This window comes from Anoplolepis gracilipes, chromosome 7 (genome assembly GCF_047496725.1).
Source record: "Anoplolepis gracilipes chromosome 7, ASM4749672v1, whole genome shotgun sequence".
In the NCBI taxonomy this organism is placed as follows: Eukaryota; Metazoa; Arthropoda; class Insecta; order Hymenoptera; family Formicidae; genus Anoplolepis; species Anoplolepis gracilipes.
In genome coordinates this window covers 5817609-5839295 of record NC_132976.1, presented here as the reverse complement: position 1 = coordinate 5839295, position 21687 = coordinate 5817609, and the positions used below count along the sequence as shown (strand labels likewise).

The 21687-nt window shown below is 29.4% G+C and overlaps 7 protein-coding genes across 11 annotated transcripts; 4 read left to right on the top strand and 3 right to left on the bottom strand.

Moving 5' to 3' along the window:
• Positions 1-66: 66 nt before the first annotated feature.
• Positions 67-2738, bottom strand: Cdc23 (cell division cycle protein 23). Of its 2 annotated transcripts, XM_072896635.1 has the most exons (7): positions 2397-2736; positions 1662-2317; positions 1260-1439; positions 1006-1170; positions 677-923; positions 328-595; positions 67-266 (listed from the first exon to the last, which is right to left on the bottom strand). In XM_072896635.1, exons 1-7 carry the CDS (start codon positions 2495-2497, stop codon positions 156-158), a joined length of 1728 nt encoding a protein of 575 aa, XP_072752736.1. In that variant the 5' UTR covers positions 2498-2736; the 3' UTR covers positions 67-155. The 2 variants fall into 2 exon arrangements, with proteins under 2 accessions (XP_072752736.1, XP_072752737.1); XM_072896636.1 differs by lacking the exons at positions 67-266; positions 328-595 and having other exon boundaries at positions 785-923; positions 997-1170; positions 2397-2738.
• A 368-nt stretch (positions 2739-3106) lies between these two features.
• Positions 3107-6466, top strand: Sergef (secretion regulating guanine nucleotide exchange factor). The gene is made up of 6 exons (XM_072895568.1): positions 3107-3256; positions 3998-4568; positions 4908-5162; positions 5235-5399; positions 5690-5904; positions 6382-6466. The coding sequence occupies exons 1-5, from the start codon at positions 3227-3229 to the stop codon at positions 5857-5859; spliced, it is 1191 nt and encodes a 396-aa protein (XP_072751669.1). The 5' UTR covers positions 3107-3226; the 3' UTR covers positions 5860-5904; positions 6382-6466.
• Positions 6467-6473: 7 nt separating this feature from the next.
• Fam92 (CBY1 interacting BAR domain containing protein Fam92) lies at positions 6474-9284 on the top strand. Of its 2 annotated transcripts, XM_072895569.1 has the most exons (8): positions 6474-6611; positions 6722-6823; positions 6945-7073; positions 7503-7683; positions 7898-8122; positions 8312-8344; positions 8502-8663; positions 8737-9284. In XM_072895569.1, the coding sequence occupies exons 1-8, from the start codon at positions 6580-6582 to the stop codon at positions 8866-8868; spliced, it is 996 nt and encodes a 331-aa protein (XP_072751670.1). In that variant the 5' UTR covers positions 6474-6579; the 3' UTR covers positions 8869-9284. The 2 variants fall into 2 exon arrangements, with proteins under 2 accessions (XP_072751670.1, XP_072751671.1); XM_072895570.1 differs by lacking the exon at positions 8312-8344.
• A 97-nt stretch (positions 9285-9381) lies between these two features.
• Positions 9382-10409, bottom strand: LOC140667534 (uncharacterized). Of its 2 annotated transcripts, XM_072895572.1 has the most exons (3): positions 10071-10316; positions 9917-9983; positions 9382-9646 (listed from the first exon to the last, which is right to left on the bottom strand). In XM_072895572.1, exons 1-3 carry the CDS (start codon positions 10167-10169, stop codon positions 9558-9560), a joined length of 255 nt encoding a protein of 84 aa, XP_072751673.1. In that variant the 5' UTR covers positions 10170-10316; the 3' UTR covers positions 9382-9557. The 2 variants fall into 2 exon arrangements, with proteins under 2 accessions (XP_072751673.1, XP_072751674.1); XM_072895573.1 differs by having other exon boundaries at positions 9917-10409.
• Positions 10410-11094: 685 nt separating this feature from the next.
• LOC140667530 (lysosomal phospholipase A and acyltransferase) lies at positions 11095-13688 on the top strand. Its single transcript, XM_072895567.1, has 7 exons — positions 11095-11562; positions 11789-11931; positions 12008-12242; positions 12366-12593; positions 12804-12975; positions 13056-13178; positions 13293-13688. The coding sequence occupies exons 1-7, from the start codon at positions 11457-11459 to the stop codon at positions 13510-13512; spliced, it is 1227 nt and encodes a 408-aa protein (XP_072751668.1). The 5' UTR covers positions 11095-11456; the 3' UTR covers positions 13513-13688.
• Positions 13689-13787: 99 nt separating this feature from the next.
• On the bottom strand, positions 13788-17603 carry LOC140667529 (TBC1 domain family member 20). 2 transcript variants are annotated; one of them, XR_012047044.1, is made up of 6 exons: positions 17007-17603; positions 16503-16746; positions 16205-16408; positions 15905-16124; positions 14545-15838; positions 13788-14468 (listed from the first exon to the last, which is right to left on the bottom strand). XR_012047044.1 is itself a non-coding variant. In XM_072895566.1 (5 exons), the coding sequence occupies exons 1-5, from the start codon at positions 17416-17418 to the stop codon at positions 15530-15532; spliced, it is 1389 nt and encodes a 462-aa protein (XP_072751667.1). In that variant the 5' UTR covers positions 17419-17603; the 3' UTR covers positions 13788-15529. The 2 variants fall into 2 exon arrangements, 1 of the variants encoding a protein (XP_072751667.1); XM_072895566.1 differs by having other exon boundaries at positions 13788-15838.
• A 537-nt stretch (positions 17604-18140) lies between these two features.
• LOC140667991 (translocon-associated protein subunit gamma) lies at positions 18141-20039 on the top strand. Its single transcript, XM_072896484.1, has 4 exons — positions 18141-18413; positions 18998-19125; positions 19243-19334; positions 19509-20039. Exons 1-4 carry the CDS (start codon positions 18284-18286, stop codon positions 19705-19707), a joined length of 549 nt encoding a protein of 182 aa, XP_072752585.1. The 5' UTR covers positions 18141-18283; the 3' UTR covers positions 19708-20039.
• The last annotated feature ends 1648 nt before the right edge of the window (positions 20040-21687 follow it).

Genomic DNA, 21687 nt, shown 5'->3' with positions numbered 1-21687 from the left:
AGATTAGTTTATTGTATTTTTTTTTTAATATTACATTAAGGAAAAATAATTTATTATACAGAAGTGTATAATACAAAATTACTTTATATTTTGTATCTATATACATAATTACAAATGATAAAATTATAGAGCATAGATAGAAAATATTGTTTTGTTTATGGCGTAGGAGTAAATGAAAGGTTCATAGGTGATAATTGACTCCCAGGTGTCGCATCCGTTCGTGCTCTTTGCTCGATCACAGGATCCGTTTCATTCATATCATCCACCTAGAACAGTTATAAAATCGAATTAATTTGCTAACTAATATGAAAAAATATTTTTACTTACCACCATGGAAGTTTCTCCTATTTTCTCTGCTCTCTTCTCAGCAATCGTTCTTAATAATACTTTAGCTTCCTCCTTTGTTTCATCAAATTGAAGACATTTCTGTGCAAAATGATTTGCATGATCTAATTGTTCCTTCTTCAAGTGATACTGTGTAAGATATTTATATGCATGACTCAATTCTGTTCTATCAACGCTTCGGAATTCGTCCATTACAAAGTCTGTATAAGCTGCCGCTGCATGATCGTGTTCTCCTAATTTCTCATATAATCTGTAGCAGAAAAATTTAGTAAAAAAAAGATATATAAATTTTTTTTTGTGTATTTCAATATTATATACATTGAATACATACGTTGCTAATTTTAAGAGTGCCATTCCTTCTATGTCGCCCACGTTGCATGCCTTGTAATAACATTTGAGGGCATCTTGAATTTTATCCTGCTTTTCATACGCTTCGCCTAAGGCTAAAACCATTCTACTGTCATGAGGTCTTAAAAGTTGAGCTTGTTTGTAATAATAAAGTCCATAAAATGGCATTTTTAAGATCTCGTATGTCTGACCTAAGCCATACCAGGCTCTGTAATCTCGTCTATTTACCTCTGTAATAAGTTAACAAATATATAAATGAAAAGTATAATATGTATTATTGATGCAAGAGAAAAAAATATTTACAGAGTTTACCAATTGCCTGTCTATAACTGTGAATTGCGCCATTGGTGTTTTTCATTTCCATAAATTCATGTCCCAATAATGTCCAAGCTGACAAATATTGTGGATTCATTTTCAATGCCCTATGGAAATACATCACTGCCTTTTGATGATCAGCTCTTAAACTATAATAATTTCCTAAAAAAGTACTTTAATTTCAATCTCAAAGTACAAAGAAATCAATGTAACATTGATTTCTTTAAGAGAAAGATTTTATTAATACTTGCCTACTATACAACAAGTTTCTAATCTATATTTGTCTATCTCGGTAGCTCTGTGTGCCAAATATGCCAATTCAACTTTCATTTCTTTTACATAAAGTAAATTGGAATATGTATCCATGTTATCAAGGCAATAAGGATCTTCTTCTATAATCCTTTTAAAAGTTTCTATTGCATTATCAACATCTGGAATAAAAACTACTTTTATAATGCTTCATTATGCAAAAAAATATTTGAATTATAATGATATAGAAGAGACATTTAATTAAATAATTCATTAATTCTGAAATTAAGAAAATTAGTTTTTCAATTTTTCAATTACAAACTTAATTGTCTATTCTAGAATAATAATTCTATTATAGAATAGCAATTCTACTAATATTCTAGAATAACAATTTCTTAACTCACCTCTTCTATAATGTACTGCAATCGCAGTTTGAGCTAATACATAACCATTTTTCTGAAAGCCCATCGATTGTAATTGGCAATATAATGCTAGACCTTCGTCTATAAGCTGCAATTCTAAATACATATGTGCCATAAAAAAATATCTCATCCACTGCTTGGGTAAGCATAAGCTCTCCAATTTCTCCCTGTCTGTGATTAATGCAGCCAATTCTAACCATGTACCCCAATGCATAGGTTCTTTATGTATAGACTCCACTAGAACATCTCTCGCTTCTTTAGTAAGTTGTAATTTCTTCAAAGTCACACCAAAAAGATATAAACCATAACCATCCAATTTTGAAGACAAATGATCTTTCCTTAGATCAGCGCAAAGCAATTTTAAGTTATCATTTTTCATAGGATCTGGTGGCACATCTGTCATATCATCCACTTTCTTCTTCTCCCCTGACAGGTAACGTGAATACAAATGTAAGAATCTAACTTTTGGACTTGTACAGTCCTTTGTGAAATATGCTGCTCTATCATATTCTTTCAAGTCAAAATATGTCTTAGCTAAAGTATAGATATCCTCTTCTTGACACGTCTCCGATATATCCGCAATCAAATCATGCGCATCTAATTTTACACCCTTCAAAGAATAGTTTAACTCCGCTAACCTAAAATACAAACATATATATGAACACGTGTGTGAAGAACATGAGTGTAGAACAGTGATATATTTATCCAAGAAGAAACCATTTGGTAGTGTGCAGTAAACCACGCTGGGAACATTCGCTTATCGCGTGCAGAAGATCCGATTTAACTTCCTTAAGATTAAACTTCACAACTTCTTGCATCTTGCCTCCACTTTCTTTTCTTATATCATGCCATTCACCAGAACAAACACTTTATATAGCGCTGCACATATCCAGGAGCTCCAGGAGTAAGACAGAAATTTTGTGTTAATTAATAATTAATAATTAATGTATATTTTTCGGCACATTTTATTCATCGTACCGGCATCGTTCTTTGTTTACAATTAATACCGTACACACATAGTGGACAAGGATGACATGAGCACATATAACGATGAAATATTACTAAATAATGTACAGTCGGACCTCTTAAGGTAAATTTTCATGAGCCGTTGAAACCGATTGTTTGAGCGGCTCGTGAAAATTTACCTTTATCCTACGACATTTTCGGTCCAGAATCTTCCCCTTAAACCTCTGATCCTTCGACAAAAATTTGAGAGTGGGTATAATTCCCCTTTCGCGATCGTAGCATAGAGGATTTTTTGTCGTAGGATAAGAGGTCCGACTGTATTAAACAATAAATGAGAACATTATTTTGCAAAATATATTTTGTCGGGGCTAAACTTTTTATATATATATTATGTATTTTTTTGAATAAGATAAATTCATGTATATCAGCCTTTATAAAGGTGCGCGAGATTGTTGATTTTTTTATCTATGTATGCGTGCACATTGATTGTATATGTGTATGTTTAAATGCGGAAAAAATCCTATAACCTCTTCTATGAATCACAAGAATGAAAATCTATCAGGAAGAGAAAATATCATCCGATGATGTCTACGTATCGCCTGATTTCATGGGTAAGCTAATCATATATATAATTATATATAATTCAAACTTATCATTTTAAAAAATTATTATTTTACATAATTTTTCAAAATTATTATTTGTGCGTTGCACGTGCACATGCAATAGTCAAATTATCAAGTACACAGTATGTTATGCATATGTGAACAATTATTATTATTAACAATAAAAGTGAATTTATTTGATAAAAGTTAGCTTATCCAAATTTGGTCAGTTTTATATGTATTGTATTTTTCAAATTCTCTTTTAACTTATCTAAATTGTCATTTTTGTTCATGTTTGTTTCTCACAAGTACAATTCACAAAATGCAAATTTCTGTTTCTACAATTCTAATTATAAGACATTTTATTCTGGTCTTTAAAAATTTTGAAATTTATATTTTAACTCTATATTTGCTTTTAATTTTTTGTGTGTTTAAAAAAGTGAACAATATCTTAAAATAGTTTAAAAGTTTGATTTGAGAGGATTTGAAATCTTATGTACCTTTTTATGAATAAAAATATGAAACATGTAAAATGTCATATATACTCCAAAATAAATTTTTTCTTTTTCAAACTAAAGTCAAAAAAATGAAAAATCAAACTATATTGATATCATATATCTTCCATTTTCATTTTTTTTTAGTTTAACTTCTGAAATGATACAGTGAAATAGTAAAAAATTTAGTATATTTGTTCAGAATATATATCAATAATAATTAAAAATTTAATAAAGTATGATGGATATTTTGCAGGGTGCAAATTCCCACGGTCAATTAGGACAAGGTATATTATCCGAGCAATGTATTTTACCTCAAAATGTTGATTTATCTGGATGTTCCCTGAGACCAGAAGGTATAAGGAAGATTGTCGGTGGTGCCGGACACACGCTGATTTTAGATACGGATGGTCAAGTACATTCTTGTGGGTTAAACGACAAAGGACAAACCGGAATCGGCAATACCGAGCAAAGAAACGTTTTAACGTTTCATAAAATATATGCTCTCGAGCATAAAATGGTGATTGATGTATGTTGCGGATGGGACAGTTCTGCAGCGTTAACGAAAGACGGCGAGTTATATGTGTGGGGCTCCAATCGTTATGGGCAATTAGGTTTGGATCATTCAGTTTTTCCTATAATATCGCATCCCCGGAGAATTTCGATCGGCGAAAGAATCAAATGTATTTCGATGGGTCTGCGACATACCGTCATTGTGACAGAAAGTCGTGGACTCTATACTTGTGGAGCAAATAATAGAGGACAATTGGGATTAATTAATCCGAAAACTAAGGAGCCTTATAATCGTCTAGATACATTCACTAAAGGTTTGATTATTTTTTTCAGACATTTTATTTTATAAAAAAATAAGCAAATTAAAGAATTCTAAAGAATTGATAGTATAAAATATTGATGTGTCTTTTGTTGAATCTCTTATAATATATTTCTTATAATATATTTCTAATTATATATTTTTATTATTTTATTATTTATATTTATATTTATATTTGTTATTAATTATTAGTTATAGCTTTTATTTATTTATTTTTAACTTGTTTATATCATTTACTGTTTTAAGTTACATATAACTCAAATAGTTGATAAATATCTTATTATGCAATAGGAAAATGAAAATGTTTACACTTAATTAAAACGCGGATAAACAGTTCCAGAATTGACAATGTGGGGAAATATAGAAAATGTTGCTTGTGGTCAATACCATACCATCGTCTTAATAAAAAATCAAAGTGATATGTACAATATATACGTTTTTGGCGACAACAAGCATGGACAATTGGGATTCTGTTCTAAAACATTTTTTGAGACGCGATTATGGCAACCTATATGTATTCCGCTTGGCGCGCGACTCGATACACCAATTCAGATTCATGCAGGATGGAATCACATAAATATATTAAGCAGTAACTAAATTGAATTTATTTTTTATTATATAATTAAATTATTTATATAAAATTAAAGGTATATAATTTTAGATGGTATTGTTTTTTCATGGGGAAGGAATGATTATGGTCAATTAGGCCATTTGTTATCAAATTCACGAAATGGAATCTCCATGGAAGAGAAGCTTCAACATATTGAACACATTCCCAGAATCATTCAACTTTCAGTTGGATCGGAGCATAATGTTGCCTTAACTGGTACATTGTTAAATTGCATATTTGCATGATAAATATATACAAATGTATTTGAAATTAATTACGTAAAAAATATAAATGATAATATAGAATATATAAAATAATTATAATTTTGTAATTTGATTGCATATATTTTCAATTTTCAATTATCTTCAACTTTTTTCCTAATTTTTTTAATCAAACATAAAAGAGATAAATATTATACTAAACTTCAAAAATATTTTAAAATATGATTAAATATTGAAAGAAAAATGTTTAATACCATTTATAGTGCCAATAATTTAATTTTACAGATGATGGTGTTATATTGTGCTGGGGCTGGAATGAACATGGAAACTGTGGTAATGGAAATACTGAAAATGTCTTAAAGCCAGAATTTCTTTCGGTTACATCCAATTCTATTGGAATCCTCATCGGTGCTGGCACAGGCCATTCATTTGCTGTGATAAAAGATATTAGCTAGTTAGCAATATTATTATGTTGCCAAAAAATATTTATTGTTTAATAGGTAATTACAATTGTGTATATAAATAAAATATTTTTGTAAACATATTTTAACATTGCTTACAAATTTGTTATTCGATTGCTATGCAATTTGCACGTTTTGAACTTTATAAAACTTTATAAAAAAAATATATCACTTATAGTTTTATTTTTCTCATATGTGTGTGAAGATCACATATATAAATTGCGTGAAGTTAATATAGCAATTCATTTTTTAATCAAGTGCAGTAATTATAAATCTTTTATTATAATAGTATATAAAATCTTTTATTTATTATATATTTAAATATTATATTTCGTTCTATTAGCCCGGCATGTCTTAAAATCTTTACGAGGGAAATATAAAATACGATTGTATCGTAATCGAAATGGAAGACAGAGTTATAATAAAGAATTCACATATCAGACTTTGAATCATCGTTTAAAGAAAATTTAAACAAATTCGTTAAATACCTATATAATAGACCCCCTGCATTGTTAGCCCGAAGAGAGTATAGAAAATGCGCGGCGCGCAACTTCACCTGCGGCAATTCACCACCTGTCAGTAGGCAACTGTCATCGGTCGCGTGCAGGAAGGGAAACGACTGAATTTGTGCTTTCCGCTTTATGAAAATTTTATTGTGACAAAGGAATCATCGAACCAAAAAGTTTATCAAATTTATTTTACCAAGAAAAAGAAATGCTTCGAACCCGCTCCCAAAATAGCGTGTAGTAAGTTGAACGAATATATCTGACGTTTATTATTTCGTTTGACAGATCGTATGTATAAGTGTTTACATACAATAAGTGAATTATAAATATAAATTTATTTTGTTTATTAGTGAGCAGGAAGCGAAGTTCGTACAAGATCGCATAACTGGCGTGGAAAAACACTTTGCCGAGCTGTGTATGATATTTGCTGCGTTCACCAGAAAAGCAGCCAGGTGCTCTTCCGTGACTGAAACTATATATCGATTATTTTTCCTTGGCGATACGCGTAAACGTTTTATCCCCTATCGCTTTGCGCTCCATTTTATTCGTTACTCACCAATGTCTTTTTTTCAGATTGCGTGATAAAAACGATGAATTGGCTAAAATAATACAAATCTACGCCGATTCGGAAATTATAAATCGATCCCTGAGCGCCGGACTTGCGAATTTTTCCGCAACATTATCGGTTATCGGCGATTATAGGTAAATAAATTGTTTTTCCATTTCGGATAATATTCATATTTTCTTCTTATATACACACATATATATATATATATATATATATATATATAAGAAAAAGAAAAAAAAGTTAATATATTATTTCTAATTGCGAATAACTAATTGTTACGTTTAATAAGACCATAAGTAAAGAGATAAAATAGTCATTGATATATTTTACTTCCATAATTAAAAATATTTATATTTATTCTTTTATAAGCATGATTTTTTATTTTTCGACAAATAAAAAAATAGAGAAAGAAAAAAAACGTATTCGCTCTTTTTTTAAAAAACTTAATTTTCTTTCTCTTGTCTCTATACTGTTTTAATTATATATAATACATTCTGTGCTTGTTAATGTTATTTTAATATTGTACTTTAATTTGTATTTTTTAAAATATTGATTTATTATAGAGATGCAGAGGTACAAAGATTAGATGCCAAGATAATCGCACCTCTCTCACAGTATGCAACGATTTGCAAACATGCTCGTGACGACGTTAAAAGCACTTTTGCAGCGCGTGACAGAGAGCTTACAAGACGGAGACATTTGGACAAAGTCCGAGAAAGAAATCCTAGAAATCACCAAATGATAGTATCCTTATAATTGAAGATTTACTTCAGTAGCATTAATTAATTTCAGTTATAATTTAACTGATTTTATATCGTTTGTAACAAAAGTAACAAATCAAACTATAATTAAAATTTAAAAATATTGACAAAATTATTTCAAAGTTGTATATAACTAAAATCTTATTGTTTATCAAGTATCTCTTATTATAAAATCTTTAACTAAAAAAGAATATTAGTCACACGCCAAATCGGAGCTGATGAAAGCATCCGTCGAAGTATCCCGAGTGGTAAAAGGATTGGAAGAACAAATCGACTCGTTCGAACGACGAAAATTGCACGATTTGAAATCTATACTTTTAGACTTCGTCACTGTTGAATTAAGCTTTCACACGAAGGCTCTCGAGCTTTTGACTAAAGCATATCAAGACGTCGCAGCTATAGACGAGATGAAAGATCTTGAGGTAAGATGCAACATTTAATTTGAATTTGTTCAGAGTGTATGCCTCTCATATAAAATTAAAAAGTATGCTCCACATAAAATTAAAAAATTGTGATTTACAAATTTATAAAATACTATATAATTGTATTATATATATTGATATTTGTATAAATGTAAGTGTCAATAGTTGTTTGTTCTTTGTAACGTGCAGGACTTTCAAATCGCGAGAGGAGAGATGAATGGGGTAAACTTACTTCAAATTGATATCTGTTATCACAATTTAATAACTTATATTTCACAATAATAGCACAATAAATATCTTTATTATTATCAAATATTCAATATTATGCATATGCCAATTATTGTTCAAATAAAATATGCGCAATTATATTGTTATCCAGGAATTTAGAGAGACAATGCGAGTCCCCGATTCCATTGCGAGACTAGACACAGTGAATAGAACTTCATTTCGACAAGCTTATTCATTAACGAATCTGGCCAGCCGATTCGTATCCTCTCCCGTGGCATCGCAGAAATCAAGTAATCGAGAAGCTGAATCAGCCGTAAGTGCAAAATTCGAACACACGTTGTTCCTTATATTGCTCTACCGTTACACTTTAATATAAAAAATTACAGGATTCTGTACAAACTGGATTCACAAATTCTTCTGAATCAGTTCAAGTTGAGGAGTATGCAGACAGCACAGAGGAAACAGAATCAGAATCAATTCGAGAAAAGCCTGTGAGAACTAGGCATAAATCCATGTAATTTCAATTACATTTTTAACTTTTATCCTTCTATCTTTCTAGAGGACAGTATCAAAGCACTCTGGATATAAAGTAAAGAAACGCTTCATTCTCAAACCTGTTCCAGCAATTCCTACATGTCAGAAGTCTTTAATATCGTCTATAATATATCGCATACCCTCTAAAATGAACAAGACAAAGTAAACTTTATACATACTACATTACATTACATTTATCTTTCAAAAATATTTGATTATTTTATACTTTACACGTCACAATTTAACTATCTATAGATACAAAAGTATTGATTTGTTTAATATAAGATTTGTATTTAATAATTGCTTTTATAAAAGAAAAGAATATTATATACAATCACTTTTATAAGAGCAGAATGAAGAATCGATATATGTTCCATTAAAAAATTATATAAAACCTAATATAGTTACATATGTATTTGATTATGCAATTACATATCACTTGATATCTCAATTAATTGTATGATAAAGATTGTTTGATATAATCATATCAAAATACATTTATAAAAAAGTGTAAGTTTATTGTTGTATATTGTAACAAAAGGATGGATCTCTCTCACATTATTTGTATACATTCATTTTCCACAATTACAATATATATATATATATATGGCTATCTCAAATGCTTTGGATGAGTGATTACTTATAGATTAGTGCGCTTGAAAGAAGAATGAATTTATTTATCACCACCTTCGACTCCTGCTTGCGTCATTAGGTCCGCGATATTCTTTTCCAGATCATCTATTCTGTTGCCCATCTCATCTAGTATTTCTTATTAAGGATTTCTTCATGGCAATAATATCAATTCAAATAAAAATGCTGTATAGCATCCGATTAATGATTAAATTAATGATTAAATTAAATGAGAGTATAACATGCACGTAACGGATATCAAAACAAAAAACTAATATAAATGTACACAATCACTACATTCTATCTGAGACATCTATAGACTTTCTCAAATGTTATTTTAATGTGAATCTAATACATTTTCATGCGTACTTTTCTTTTAGGTTAAGTGTAGAAAAAGGATATTTCTTCCTATGATCTGGTCGGACATCGTTTGAAATTTGTCCTGCATATTCTGCAGCAGCGTTTGCACCTGCAAAGGAGTCAACGTACCATCAACGACGTGTTGCGACGTGTCTCCGGATGCGTTACCATCATCATTCCGTGTATGCGGACTCACGTATTGCGTCAACTCCTGCATGTTCTTCGGATCGGCGCTATTACTCATCCCGTAACTGTCCACATCCTCGCTTTTGTGATCCTGCTTGATGTCGGCCATTCTCGATGTCGATTGTCGGAACGGAGATTGAGCGGCTTGTGCTTGTCCGAGTCCGAGACGTCTACGTCGCGGGCGTAATGGATTCCACGGACGAGCGCATGCGACGCGACGTCTCCATCTTTCGCGGTGACTTCGTGACGGATGGTGCTAAGCACCGTCGATTGATCCAACAAACGTGTTTATCATGTGGGACGTGGAACGAGAGGTATCGATGACATGAAATGCAGAAATTGAATTTTCACATATTTATATTTCCTCTCATTATATTTTTTTATTTAGTCATTATAATTGTATTAATTATAGTTATTAATTTACGTAGAAAAATTACATATATAAAACAGAAAATCAGCACTTATAAAATATCAGAATTATAAAAAACTAATACATTATAAAATATCAGAATTATAAAAAACTAATGCATTATAAAATATCAGAATTATAAAAAACTAATGCATATGTGTGGAATGACACGTGTGATAAAAATGAAATGTCATCCTTATAAAAAAGACTGACGTATATGTTATCAAATATAGATATAAATCAGGGCTATACGGACTGAAAATACAAAACAAGATAACACATATACAGTCTATATATTTTATTTTTGTAATTTGAGACATTCGAAACGTCACGCAACGATATCACATATCATACGCGATTAATACGATAAATGAATCATACTAATAATATGCTTGTACACTTTTGCGCATAAGCTTTTTTCTTCGAATTCTGACCAATTGACACTTACGAAATCAAAGCGGAAAAAACGTAATAAATAATACATGAATCTGTTTCGTCTGTATTTTTTTCATTTTATTTCACAGAAATAAACATATTTGTTTCAACAAAAAAAAATTCAAAAAAGAGTGTAGCAATGTAGAAGGAAATCTATTGAAACATATAAATATGCATAAAATATAAATAAGATGATATTTACATTTTTCGATAGCAACATGTTTTTCAAATATGCAAATACAGGATGATGTAATCATAATCTATTCAAGTTCTTACACACCAGTAAAGCGGTGTTTTCTTCTAACACCCTTTCGTTTCTTACTCCGATTGGCTATCGTCCTCGCCCCCTCCCCCTCGCCCCACGCGCTTCTAACGCATGTGCATGTGCATGATATCAACTGATTACGCCGACTGCGTATAAACAGTAGCGCAAAGCTGTCAGATGAGAGGTATTCGAAAACTACCTCTCGTCAAGTTTATCTGAAAAGTGTTAAATACAATATCTTTCAAATCTGTGTGTTTTCAATTTTGATACTGTCACTGTGACGAACAATGCGCCTAGTGGTTTTCCTAAACACGATAATCGTTCTTTCACTCTCTGTGCAATCGGTGAAACTCTGGCACGTTAAAACGAAACAAAAATCACCCGTTATTTTAGGTAAGTAATTTGGATTCGTATTTCGCAAAAATCAAAAGCATTGCTCGATAAAAGAATCTTTTGTTATGCTAACTGTCTGATATATATATATACTAGAATTCGATCTTTTCTATACATATACTGCTTTCATTATAGAGTGTAGAAATTTAGAAAGAACTAATTTTAGAAATATAATCATCTAGATTTTATTGAAGAGTGTGCTTATTTACGAACAAAAATGATGCAGTTCCAGGTGATGGCGGTAGTCAGATCGAAGCAAAGATTAACAAGACATCAGTGGTCCATTATATCTGCGAGAAAGTATCCAATGATTATTTTAGCCTATGGTTGAATATGGAGCTGCTTGTACCTGTTGTGATCGATTGCTTTGTACGATTGTTAATTCATTATACATGTTTCCTTTTTTTGATCTAGAAATGCAACTCTTAAATCTATTTTATTGCAGATTGATAACTTAAAGCTTAATTATGATAATGTAACAAGAACTACAAGCAATCAGCCTGGAGTGGATATAAGGGTACCAGGATGGGGCAATCCGTTTGTAGTTGAGTATATAGATCCCAGTAAAGCCTCACCAGGTTCATATTTCAGTGATATTGGAAATATGTTAGTAAATGATATGGGATATGTCAGGAATTCATCATTGCTCGGTGCGCCCTATGATTTCAGAAAAGGACCTAGTATGTACAATACAATGAGATTAATTAATATTTCAGACAGGCGTTATACGCTCTCACATTTAACGACATGTATTTTATTCAGTTATATTACAAATTTACCGAGATACAGACTTTAAATTTCAGACGAAAGTGAAGAGTTCTTTGCCAAGTTGAAGACTCTTGTTGAGGAAACGTATGCAAAGAATAATAATACACCAGTAACATTATTGGCTCACAGCATGGGTGGTCCTATGACTCTTATAATGTTACAACGTCAGAGTCAAAAATGGAAAGATAAATACATAAATACCTTTATTACTCTTAGCGCTGTATGGGCAGGATCTGTCAAAGCTATCAAAGTATTTGCCATTGGTAAGCATTTCAGTTTTATGCATAAAATTGTTTGAAATCATCCATAAGTAATCATAATAATAATATTAATGAATACAGAGTTAATAAATACACAACAGTTTCACTAGATATATCTCAATTAAAGAGCATAACATATACAAAAATATTTATTATGAATATATTATTTTATTATATTAAATGTATTATATTTTATACATCTTGAATTTATAGGAGACGACTTAGGTGCATATTTTCTTCGTGAAAGTGTATTAAGAAATGAACAGATAACAAGTCCAAGTTTGGGATGGTTATTACCTTCAAAATTATTTTGGAAAGAAACAGAAATTTTGATACAATCGGATTTAAAGAATTATACATTGAATAATTTACAACAATATTTCATGTATGGTAGATTGCCCAGATAGTTATATTTCTGTGTATCTTGTTTATATAGAAATATTTTATAAGTATTTTCATTTATAGAGACATAGGTGTCCCTAACGCTTGGGAATTCAGGAAAGACAATGAGAAATATCAATTAGATTTTACAGCACCAGGTGTCGAAGTACATTGTTTATATGGCAACAAAGTGCAAACTGTGGAAAAGTATATTATTTTTACTATATAGAAAGTTTGAATAATTAAAATAATTACTAAAGATATATTAGAGATTTAAAAAAGATTAGAGACTGTTTAAAATTTACATGCATTTTTGTACAGGTTGTATTATAAACCAGGCACAGCTATAGATGGTTATCCTCAATTAGTATTTGGAGATGGAGATGGAACTGTAAATATAAGGAGTTTAGAAGCATGTGTACATTGGCAGAAATCACAAAAACAAAAAATTTATTATCAAGGTTTTTCTAAAGTAGATCACACTAACATCTTAAAAAATCATGATATTTTAGCATATATCAAGACAGTTTTAAAAGTATAACATGATTTTAATACTGACTTTTATTAATACTGAGACTCAAAAGAATGCAACAAATTTAAGTAACATTAATATCTTTTTAATATTTTTTTTTCTTAATATACATTAACATCTTGCAATATAAAAGTGACACTAAATGTAAACATATTGAGAAATTAATTAAAACTGTACGAAATTGATTTAAAAAGGGTTTTTATTAAATTAATACAATTTTATATAAAATTAAAATTGAATAATTCATTGATTAAAAGAAATAAGACATCATAATTGAAAATATATTTTTATTAACCACATTGTTCATTAAAATATATCATTACATAACATACCACTAATCCAATCAGGAATATTATAAAGTAGTGCAATTACAAAAAAAACATTTTGTAAATATCAATACTTCCACTTATTAACTCTCTAGCTCACTTCCTATAAATATAATACTATATTTCCTCTTTATACATATATTTTTATACTCGATATATATATATATATATGTACATGTTTCATCAACTTTTATGTTGTATTATTTGCATGATCTTACATGAAACAAAACTGCAACTAACATGACTAGTGATGTGTAGTAATTATATTTCACATAAAATTTCTCTCCATACTATATACAATAGTATATGTGTATATTTAGTAGCACAATTAGAATAACAATAAACTCTCAGTTTTACAGTTTACAAACTTGTAAATATATATTGATGTAAATATATATTGATATATTGTATTTACATCTTTATTTACAGTGTGCAATAAACATTTATGATGGTATAGAACAGTATTTTAAAAATCAAGAAATGTAATATGTGTGTATTATTGTAGGAAACAATAAATCAAAATACACAAACTTTCTAAGATTTTTACTGTAATGTCAAAATTTTTTCTTAATATTTTATTTATATATGCGTGTGTGTGTATGTGTATGTGCAATTTATATATTTTTCTTTGGTATAAACCTGCAAATATATGAACATGTAATAAACATTTATCAGGGTACAGTAAAAATATTTCTACAAAATTACATTTACGTACAAAATGATAAGAGATAAATATTCTGCATACAATTTCTAGGCATTGATATTGTTTCATTATCTCTGATACCATCTTTGTATCAATTAAATTCTGATAGTCTATGATACTAATCATGCATTTATAAGATGAACTGTTACAATATAAATCATTACAATAAACAAAAAAACTTATCACAAATTGTGATAATAAATAAATGTTTAAAAAGATTTAGTGAGGAAGATTATAATATTAATTATAATTTTTTTTTGTAATTTAACTAAATTCATAAAATTTCTTCATTATAGATTGTAATGATATAATTACAATCTCTATATACATATATGAAATCTTTATATGTATGAAACTTTCATACATATTATTTTTATTTTGTTTAAAGTTGTCCTAAATATCTGGTTTGCATTCAAAACTGTATTCCTGAAATAGAGTAGCGTTTAATTGTTCATCAAAACAAAGAAATTATTATTTCTTTTGTTCTAATTGGTCAGCTAAATGGAATTCTATTTTAAAGAATCAATTTTGGAATACAAACTCTGATTTTATACATTCATACTTTTAATAATTTTAAATATCTGAAATAGTGTGTCTGAAACTGTGTGTAGTCTGTTTTCCTCTTCAAGTTTTCTCCTTCAAATTTTTATGTATTTGTAATTTTTTTTTTTAACATACATCTGCGAAAAATTTTTTAGGTCCAACCTCCAAAGAACACAGTATAAAGGCAGCATAGGAATGCATGAAGTTCTGAAACATTCTATCCTAAAATAAATTTGCTCAAATACTGACAATCAAACTCTTGTAATTATTCTTCTAACACAATATATAATTTCTTTCCATTTCACTCCTTTGAAACCCATTTTACTCAATCTTAATATCTTGCTTCAATCTAAAACTTTATTTAATGGAAATATCAAGGAAATAAACCTGTGTTAAAAATTCTTCTCTTGTTGTAAATGTTTTTTTTTTACAACAAATAACATATCTTTTAATGTCAGTTAAGCCCTGTCGAAGATCTTATAAAGGCATATATTCCCAAAGCTAAAATAGTCACAACAGTGATAGTTTTATAACTTCTGATACGATAGGATATTGATCTTGGTCCTGACTGGATAATTTTTAATTTTCGTTGTCTTTCTCTCTCTTGACGGCTTGCCTCTGCCTTTGCTTTCCATTCTTGCTCTTTAATTTTTCTCTTATAATCATAATCTTTGACATCATTAGTGATAGATTCAGGAGGATATTTTCTATATAAATCTTTTGCTTCTACTAAAAGTGTTTCAAATGGCAAATCATCAGGTAACTGAAAATATAAACTTACATAACTATATTAATTTTTTTATTGTCATATTTCTTTGGTTACACTTACCGTACATAATATCTTATGTGTGTGTCCCATATCAGGTGTAGTGTTGAAAATTTCGGTAGCTCTATGTGCAACAATAACTGTACTTAAATAGAGAGGCATGAGTGGAGGGCTGCCCAGGAAATAATCAAATAATCTATGTAATAATGTCCTGTTTTCTGCATATTTATGTGCATACCATGTTGTGTATTCAGCCAAAGCAAAGTGTGGAAACAGTTCTACACTAAGATAAAAAGTAATTTTGTTATTAGTTACTATAATGTGTAAAAAATCTAAAATGTTATATTTCAATGTACAACTAACTTTTCTAAATGTTCCAGAAGCATTGGGTGCACTCGCTCCAGTAATGCAAATATATAGAATAACTCTTGATTTACTTTTTCCATAGTTTTTTCCATAAATCTTTCTAGAAATTCTAACGATATACTTTCAAGCACGTACAAGCCTGCTTGTAATCCCATCACCAGTAACACAGTTGCTGCTACATCATTGTATCCCTGGTAGTAACTAGGTACGCATTATTTTATTTTATATTGCAATAAGACAAGTTACACAATTTGTATATAAAGAAAATATTGTTTATGCTTTAAAAAATACTAACTTTAATTTGGAATGCCTATGAAGTACCCAGCACATAAGCTGCGTCAATTGCTCTTGGAAACTTTCTGTCTCTTTTTCCGTTGCATTCTGTGAAATGTGACTGCCACTACGTGCCACATCCTTCAATATCTGTTGGTAAACCTCATTCGGTATACGAGTATGTACAGTCTCTAATCCATAAACAGGTGTAAATTCCTCTTGTACTAGTCTCAAAAGTTTTGGCCACAGTACCCTTCGTATATCATCTACAGATCATCTTTATGATTCAACATTTGGTTTGCAAAGAATAAGATTATTCTCAAAAAGGAACCAATTTTAAACAATGTTATAAGACATATCTTGAATGATACTATTTGTACTTTGTAAACTAAATTGATGATCATATAGACTATAGACAATCAAAACTGTCAGAAATTCTCTCAAAATCTTTCAACAAAGTTTGGAATAAGATCATCATAAGGTCCCTTGTTGAGCATAAGCATGAATTGTCACCTTGACTAAGTACCATTAACGAAGCCTTCGTTACTGCAACCAAGTAGTCTTAGCTCTCCTAGAGTTAGTTCTGGATTGGCAATGCTACCACGAATAACGCTAATCTTCAATTTCTCATGACTAGTAAGGGAATCCAAGGAAATGTTATGCGATTCGTAATCATCCTCGTGAGTCAGCACTACTCCGTTCTGCTGTTTACTCGCCGCATCGTTGACATCGGGTATCCGCGGCACGGTACCGTCGTACCATGCCTTCGTGGAGTCGGGCAGAATCACGAGGGGCACACGATCACACAAATTGTCTTCCTTGAGCGCAAAACTCAATTCATTCGGCATATTTCTCCTGCGAATTTTGTTGCGATTATGATATTCAGTCGGCGTTGACGCATCTGTCACGGACTGCAATTCTTCGTTTTCGGCATCCATATTATATTCTGTCTTCAGAATTGAACTTACACACCAGATATATCAGGGAACGCGTGTCATAACACTGAAAGTTTTGTTAAAGAGAAATCTGAAAACTTTAACGGGAATCGCTACTAATCGCTACTAATCTGTCAAGAATGTCAAAACGAAGTGACACGCACTGTCGATTGGCGTTACACTAGAGACACCAACCAAACATTAATGCTAAAGTTAATCATGAACTTTATCATGAATGATGACGAATGGTAAAAATATATTAACAAGAATAAAATAAAGAGAAAGAAAAAATCTTATCTTCTTGAAATCTTATTTGTATAATTAATTTTAAATGGATTTGACTTTAATAAAAATTTAATTATTAATTTGGAGACGAATATACAAAAAAATAATTTTATAATAATTTCTCTAATAATATGTATTAAAATGAAAAAAAGATTACGTACAGCTAAAATAGTATGTAATGAAATATATTAATAAACTTATAATATTTTCGTGTACTTTTCAAATCTACTATCATGGATTTAGCACGGACATGAACCAATCGGTTGTTTTATCACGAAACCGAAAAATGGATCTGACCATGTAGTTCTGCCTATTCTAACATAGATCCAGGTGGCGCTAGTGTACTAAAAGAAAAAAGCGTCGTATAAAAAACGACAACGTGGCCTCTTTCAGGCTTCTCTCTGTCGATAGCAATGACGTTTCGCTGGACACGTCGTCCAACGTCGTCATATAGCACGTCTACAGTCCGCACGTTTCTTTTTACGCATGCGTGCCATTTGTTTCTGGCTGTCGCATCTCGATTCTCGTGACGGACAGTTGTTTGGTTATTCGATCTTTCATTCCTATCAGTAAATAATTGAAAATGTCAGGAAAGTCTAAGGCATTTACGAAAGAAGAGGAGCTATTGTTACAGGATTTCTCCAGAAATGTTTCAACGAAATCCTCGGCACTATTTTATGGCAATGCTTTTATCGTTTCGGCGATACCCATCTGTAAGTACAGAAATTTATAAACTTTAATCATTCTTTTTTGCGTGCACTAAGATTCTTGCTGTATAATTTTACATTGATTTTATATCATCTGATTTAAAATAAGTTGGCTGGACAGTTAAGTGAAATTTCAGCTGTATAACTAGTCTTAAAAATAAATCACTGCTACTTGTGCTACATAGTAGTTAAATTCTATGATTATATATATTTTTAATATTTATGTCAAATTTTTCATTATCTTTCCCTAATGTATATACACGAAAATATATTTTTAATATATATTTTTCTCTTCGATGCTATTAATAAAGAAGCATTTTTTTATATAGAGAGCAATAGAGATATTGCATCTTTCTGGTTATGACTTCTAGATTTAGAAAATTTTTTAAAAATATTTAAATCAGAGAATTTTTCAATTTGATTTTGTAATAACAAGTATATTATAATTTCATATATTTCAATGTATAATTGTTTATTTATATTTATTTGTATTTGATTTTTTGGTTTTTATTGTCCAATAAATACAAGATTTTTTATTTTTAGTAACTATGTTATATATGAGTTTAATATATTGTTATATATGTTTATAGGGTTGTTTTGGAGAATACACTTAATTGATCTATATTCCAACTTAATCTCTTTTGTATTGGTTACATTAGCAAGTACATATGCTCTTGCATTAGCATATAAAAATACAAAATTTATCCTCAAGCATAAGGTATATACACATATATTTATACTTATAATACATATTTAGAAATAATGAGAATATATAATGATATAATAATAAGAAAGTAATAATTTTGTATATATTTTATATTTTACATATATACAGATTGCTGTAAAAAGGGAAGATGCTGTAACAAAGGAAATTAGCCGCAAACTTGCAGAAGATAAAAAGATGAGTAAAAAGGAGAAAGATGAAAGGTATTATACTCTTTATTTTTCTGAAACATAAATAAATCAATTAGTAATAGATTGAATCCAGTATCTCCTAAATAATCACTAGTATCAATTTGAACACAGATGATATTATTCTAAGATTATTTTTCATATTTTCTGCATTACATATATTAATTCACATTATGTTTAAATATTTAGAATTTTGTGGAAGAAGAACGAAGTGGCGGATTATGAAGCAACAACATTTTCAATTTTCTACAATAATGCTCTTTTCTTGGCATTTGTTATTGTATCTTCATTTTACATTCTGAAAACATTCACACCTGCAGTAAACTATATACTTTCTGTAGGAGTTACTAGTGCAGTCTTAGCATTATTGTCAACAGGATCGCAATGATGTATATTATTTAATTCATATATATATCTTACTTGATTATTCTAACTGATTTTATAAAATGCCTCCATCCATTTGATTTATTTACATATTTTAATATGAACACAATCATATAAATAATATATAGACATTTTCATTTATAATAAAAAAATGATTGCTGTGAATTATGTATTACTTCTATACAAGTTAGCCAAGAGTAAGTTAATTACTCAACTGTAAAAATTGATTCTGTTATTCATTGAGTATTAAATTCAAAAGTTGTTCATTAATTTCATATACATTCTATTATACTGATTTAACACTTTATCTGTATACATAATATCAATTTATATATAGATATGTATGTATATTTATTTATTTATTTCAAGCTTGCTTTGGATGATATATAATAGTGCAATGTAATAAAATTCCAGATAATTTTATGTAGAATTTTATATATCACATATAATGTATTCTAATGTATATTTCATGTACATATATATTTAACTTTAAAATATTCTCCATGTTTTCTGTACTTACATGATAAGTGATTTAATTATAAATAGAATATAAATAGAATTGTCTTAAGTTTTCTTGCAAATTATAAGTCATCTAAAGCAGATTTTTACATTCAGTAAGATTATATTATTACGATTATTATTATCATGATAGTCTATCTCGATAAAATATGCTTATGAAATGGGCTTTTCTAAGTATAACTTTTTTAAGAGGCAAACAAAGTTATTCAATAGTTTCAGAAATATGATAATCAGAGCTAGCATAATGACGTAAGAATGTTATCGTTCTTTTTAGGCAAAAATAGGTTTATATAGGCATATATATATATATATATATATATATTTTCCAAATTAGTTAATTTCTAGTTGGATAAGAAAATCTTTGATTAGTCATGTGTACACTAAAAGTTTATTTTTTGATTAGATCCAGAGAAAGGAATGTTTAGGACAATTAGTTTAGGTTGAAAAGTGATAACAATAAGTTGATCAATTTATTAAAACTGTATGTTCAAGTGGAATAGCACATTGTTGAACATTTTATATATATATATATATATATATATATATATATATATACATATTTAATAATAATAAATATATAGGTATATAAGCACGCGGTACGTTATATATTGATATCGCGAGATTAATTGCAGACTTTCATTTTGCTTATTTTCGGCTTCTTTCATTTTTTTTGTATTTTGTATTTATATTTATGTTGCTTAACTATATTAATAAAGGAAGAACCGCGCGACATCGATAATATATGACAAATATTTAGAATAGGACAGGACAGATTGTGGCATCTTGACAACATATGTTGTGACCATCCTGAATAACGACTAAACAATTTTAGCCGCGTTCGTTATTTATTAAAAAATTATAAACAAAAAAATTTTCACAAATTCACGTAATTTTCGAACACTATATATATTAAATAGAACTTACTCTTAGCAGATTCATTTATTTGTAGTAGATTAAATACGTGGGTGAGGGAAGGATCTGCCTCTCCCTCTGTACTCCAAGATATTTTATCCTTGATGTAATTGTAAATACTTACCTTTATTCACGATAATCGAGATAATCGAGTAATACAATAATCAAGTAATCGATAAATGAGGGCAACAAAGTATGTACAAAATAGTGAACGAGAAATATATTTCTAGAAATATATATTTGAGTTACAATGAGTTAATAATGAGAATAATTAAAATGTATATGATAAGAAATTGTTCATATTTTCTCATGGATTTCCACACGAGGTTCACTCCATATCACTCTACTTAGAAATGATAAATGGATGTACAAAGGTAAATACCAACAAGAACATGATTAAAATATCTCGGAGTGGGAATACAAGGGGAGAGATTTTGCCTATCCATGACTAGATATATAAAATGACAATAATATGATATACAAATCTAATTTTTGAATATTGATCTACATGCTAAAAAAGTATAATATTTCTTTTATTATTTTTCCGTCTCCG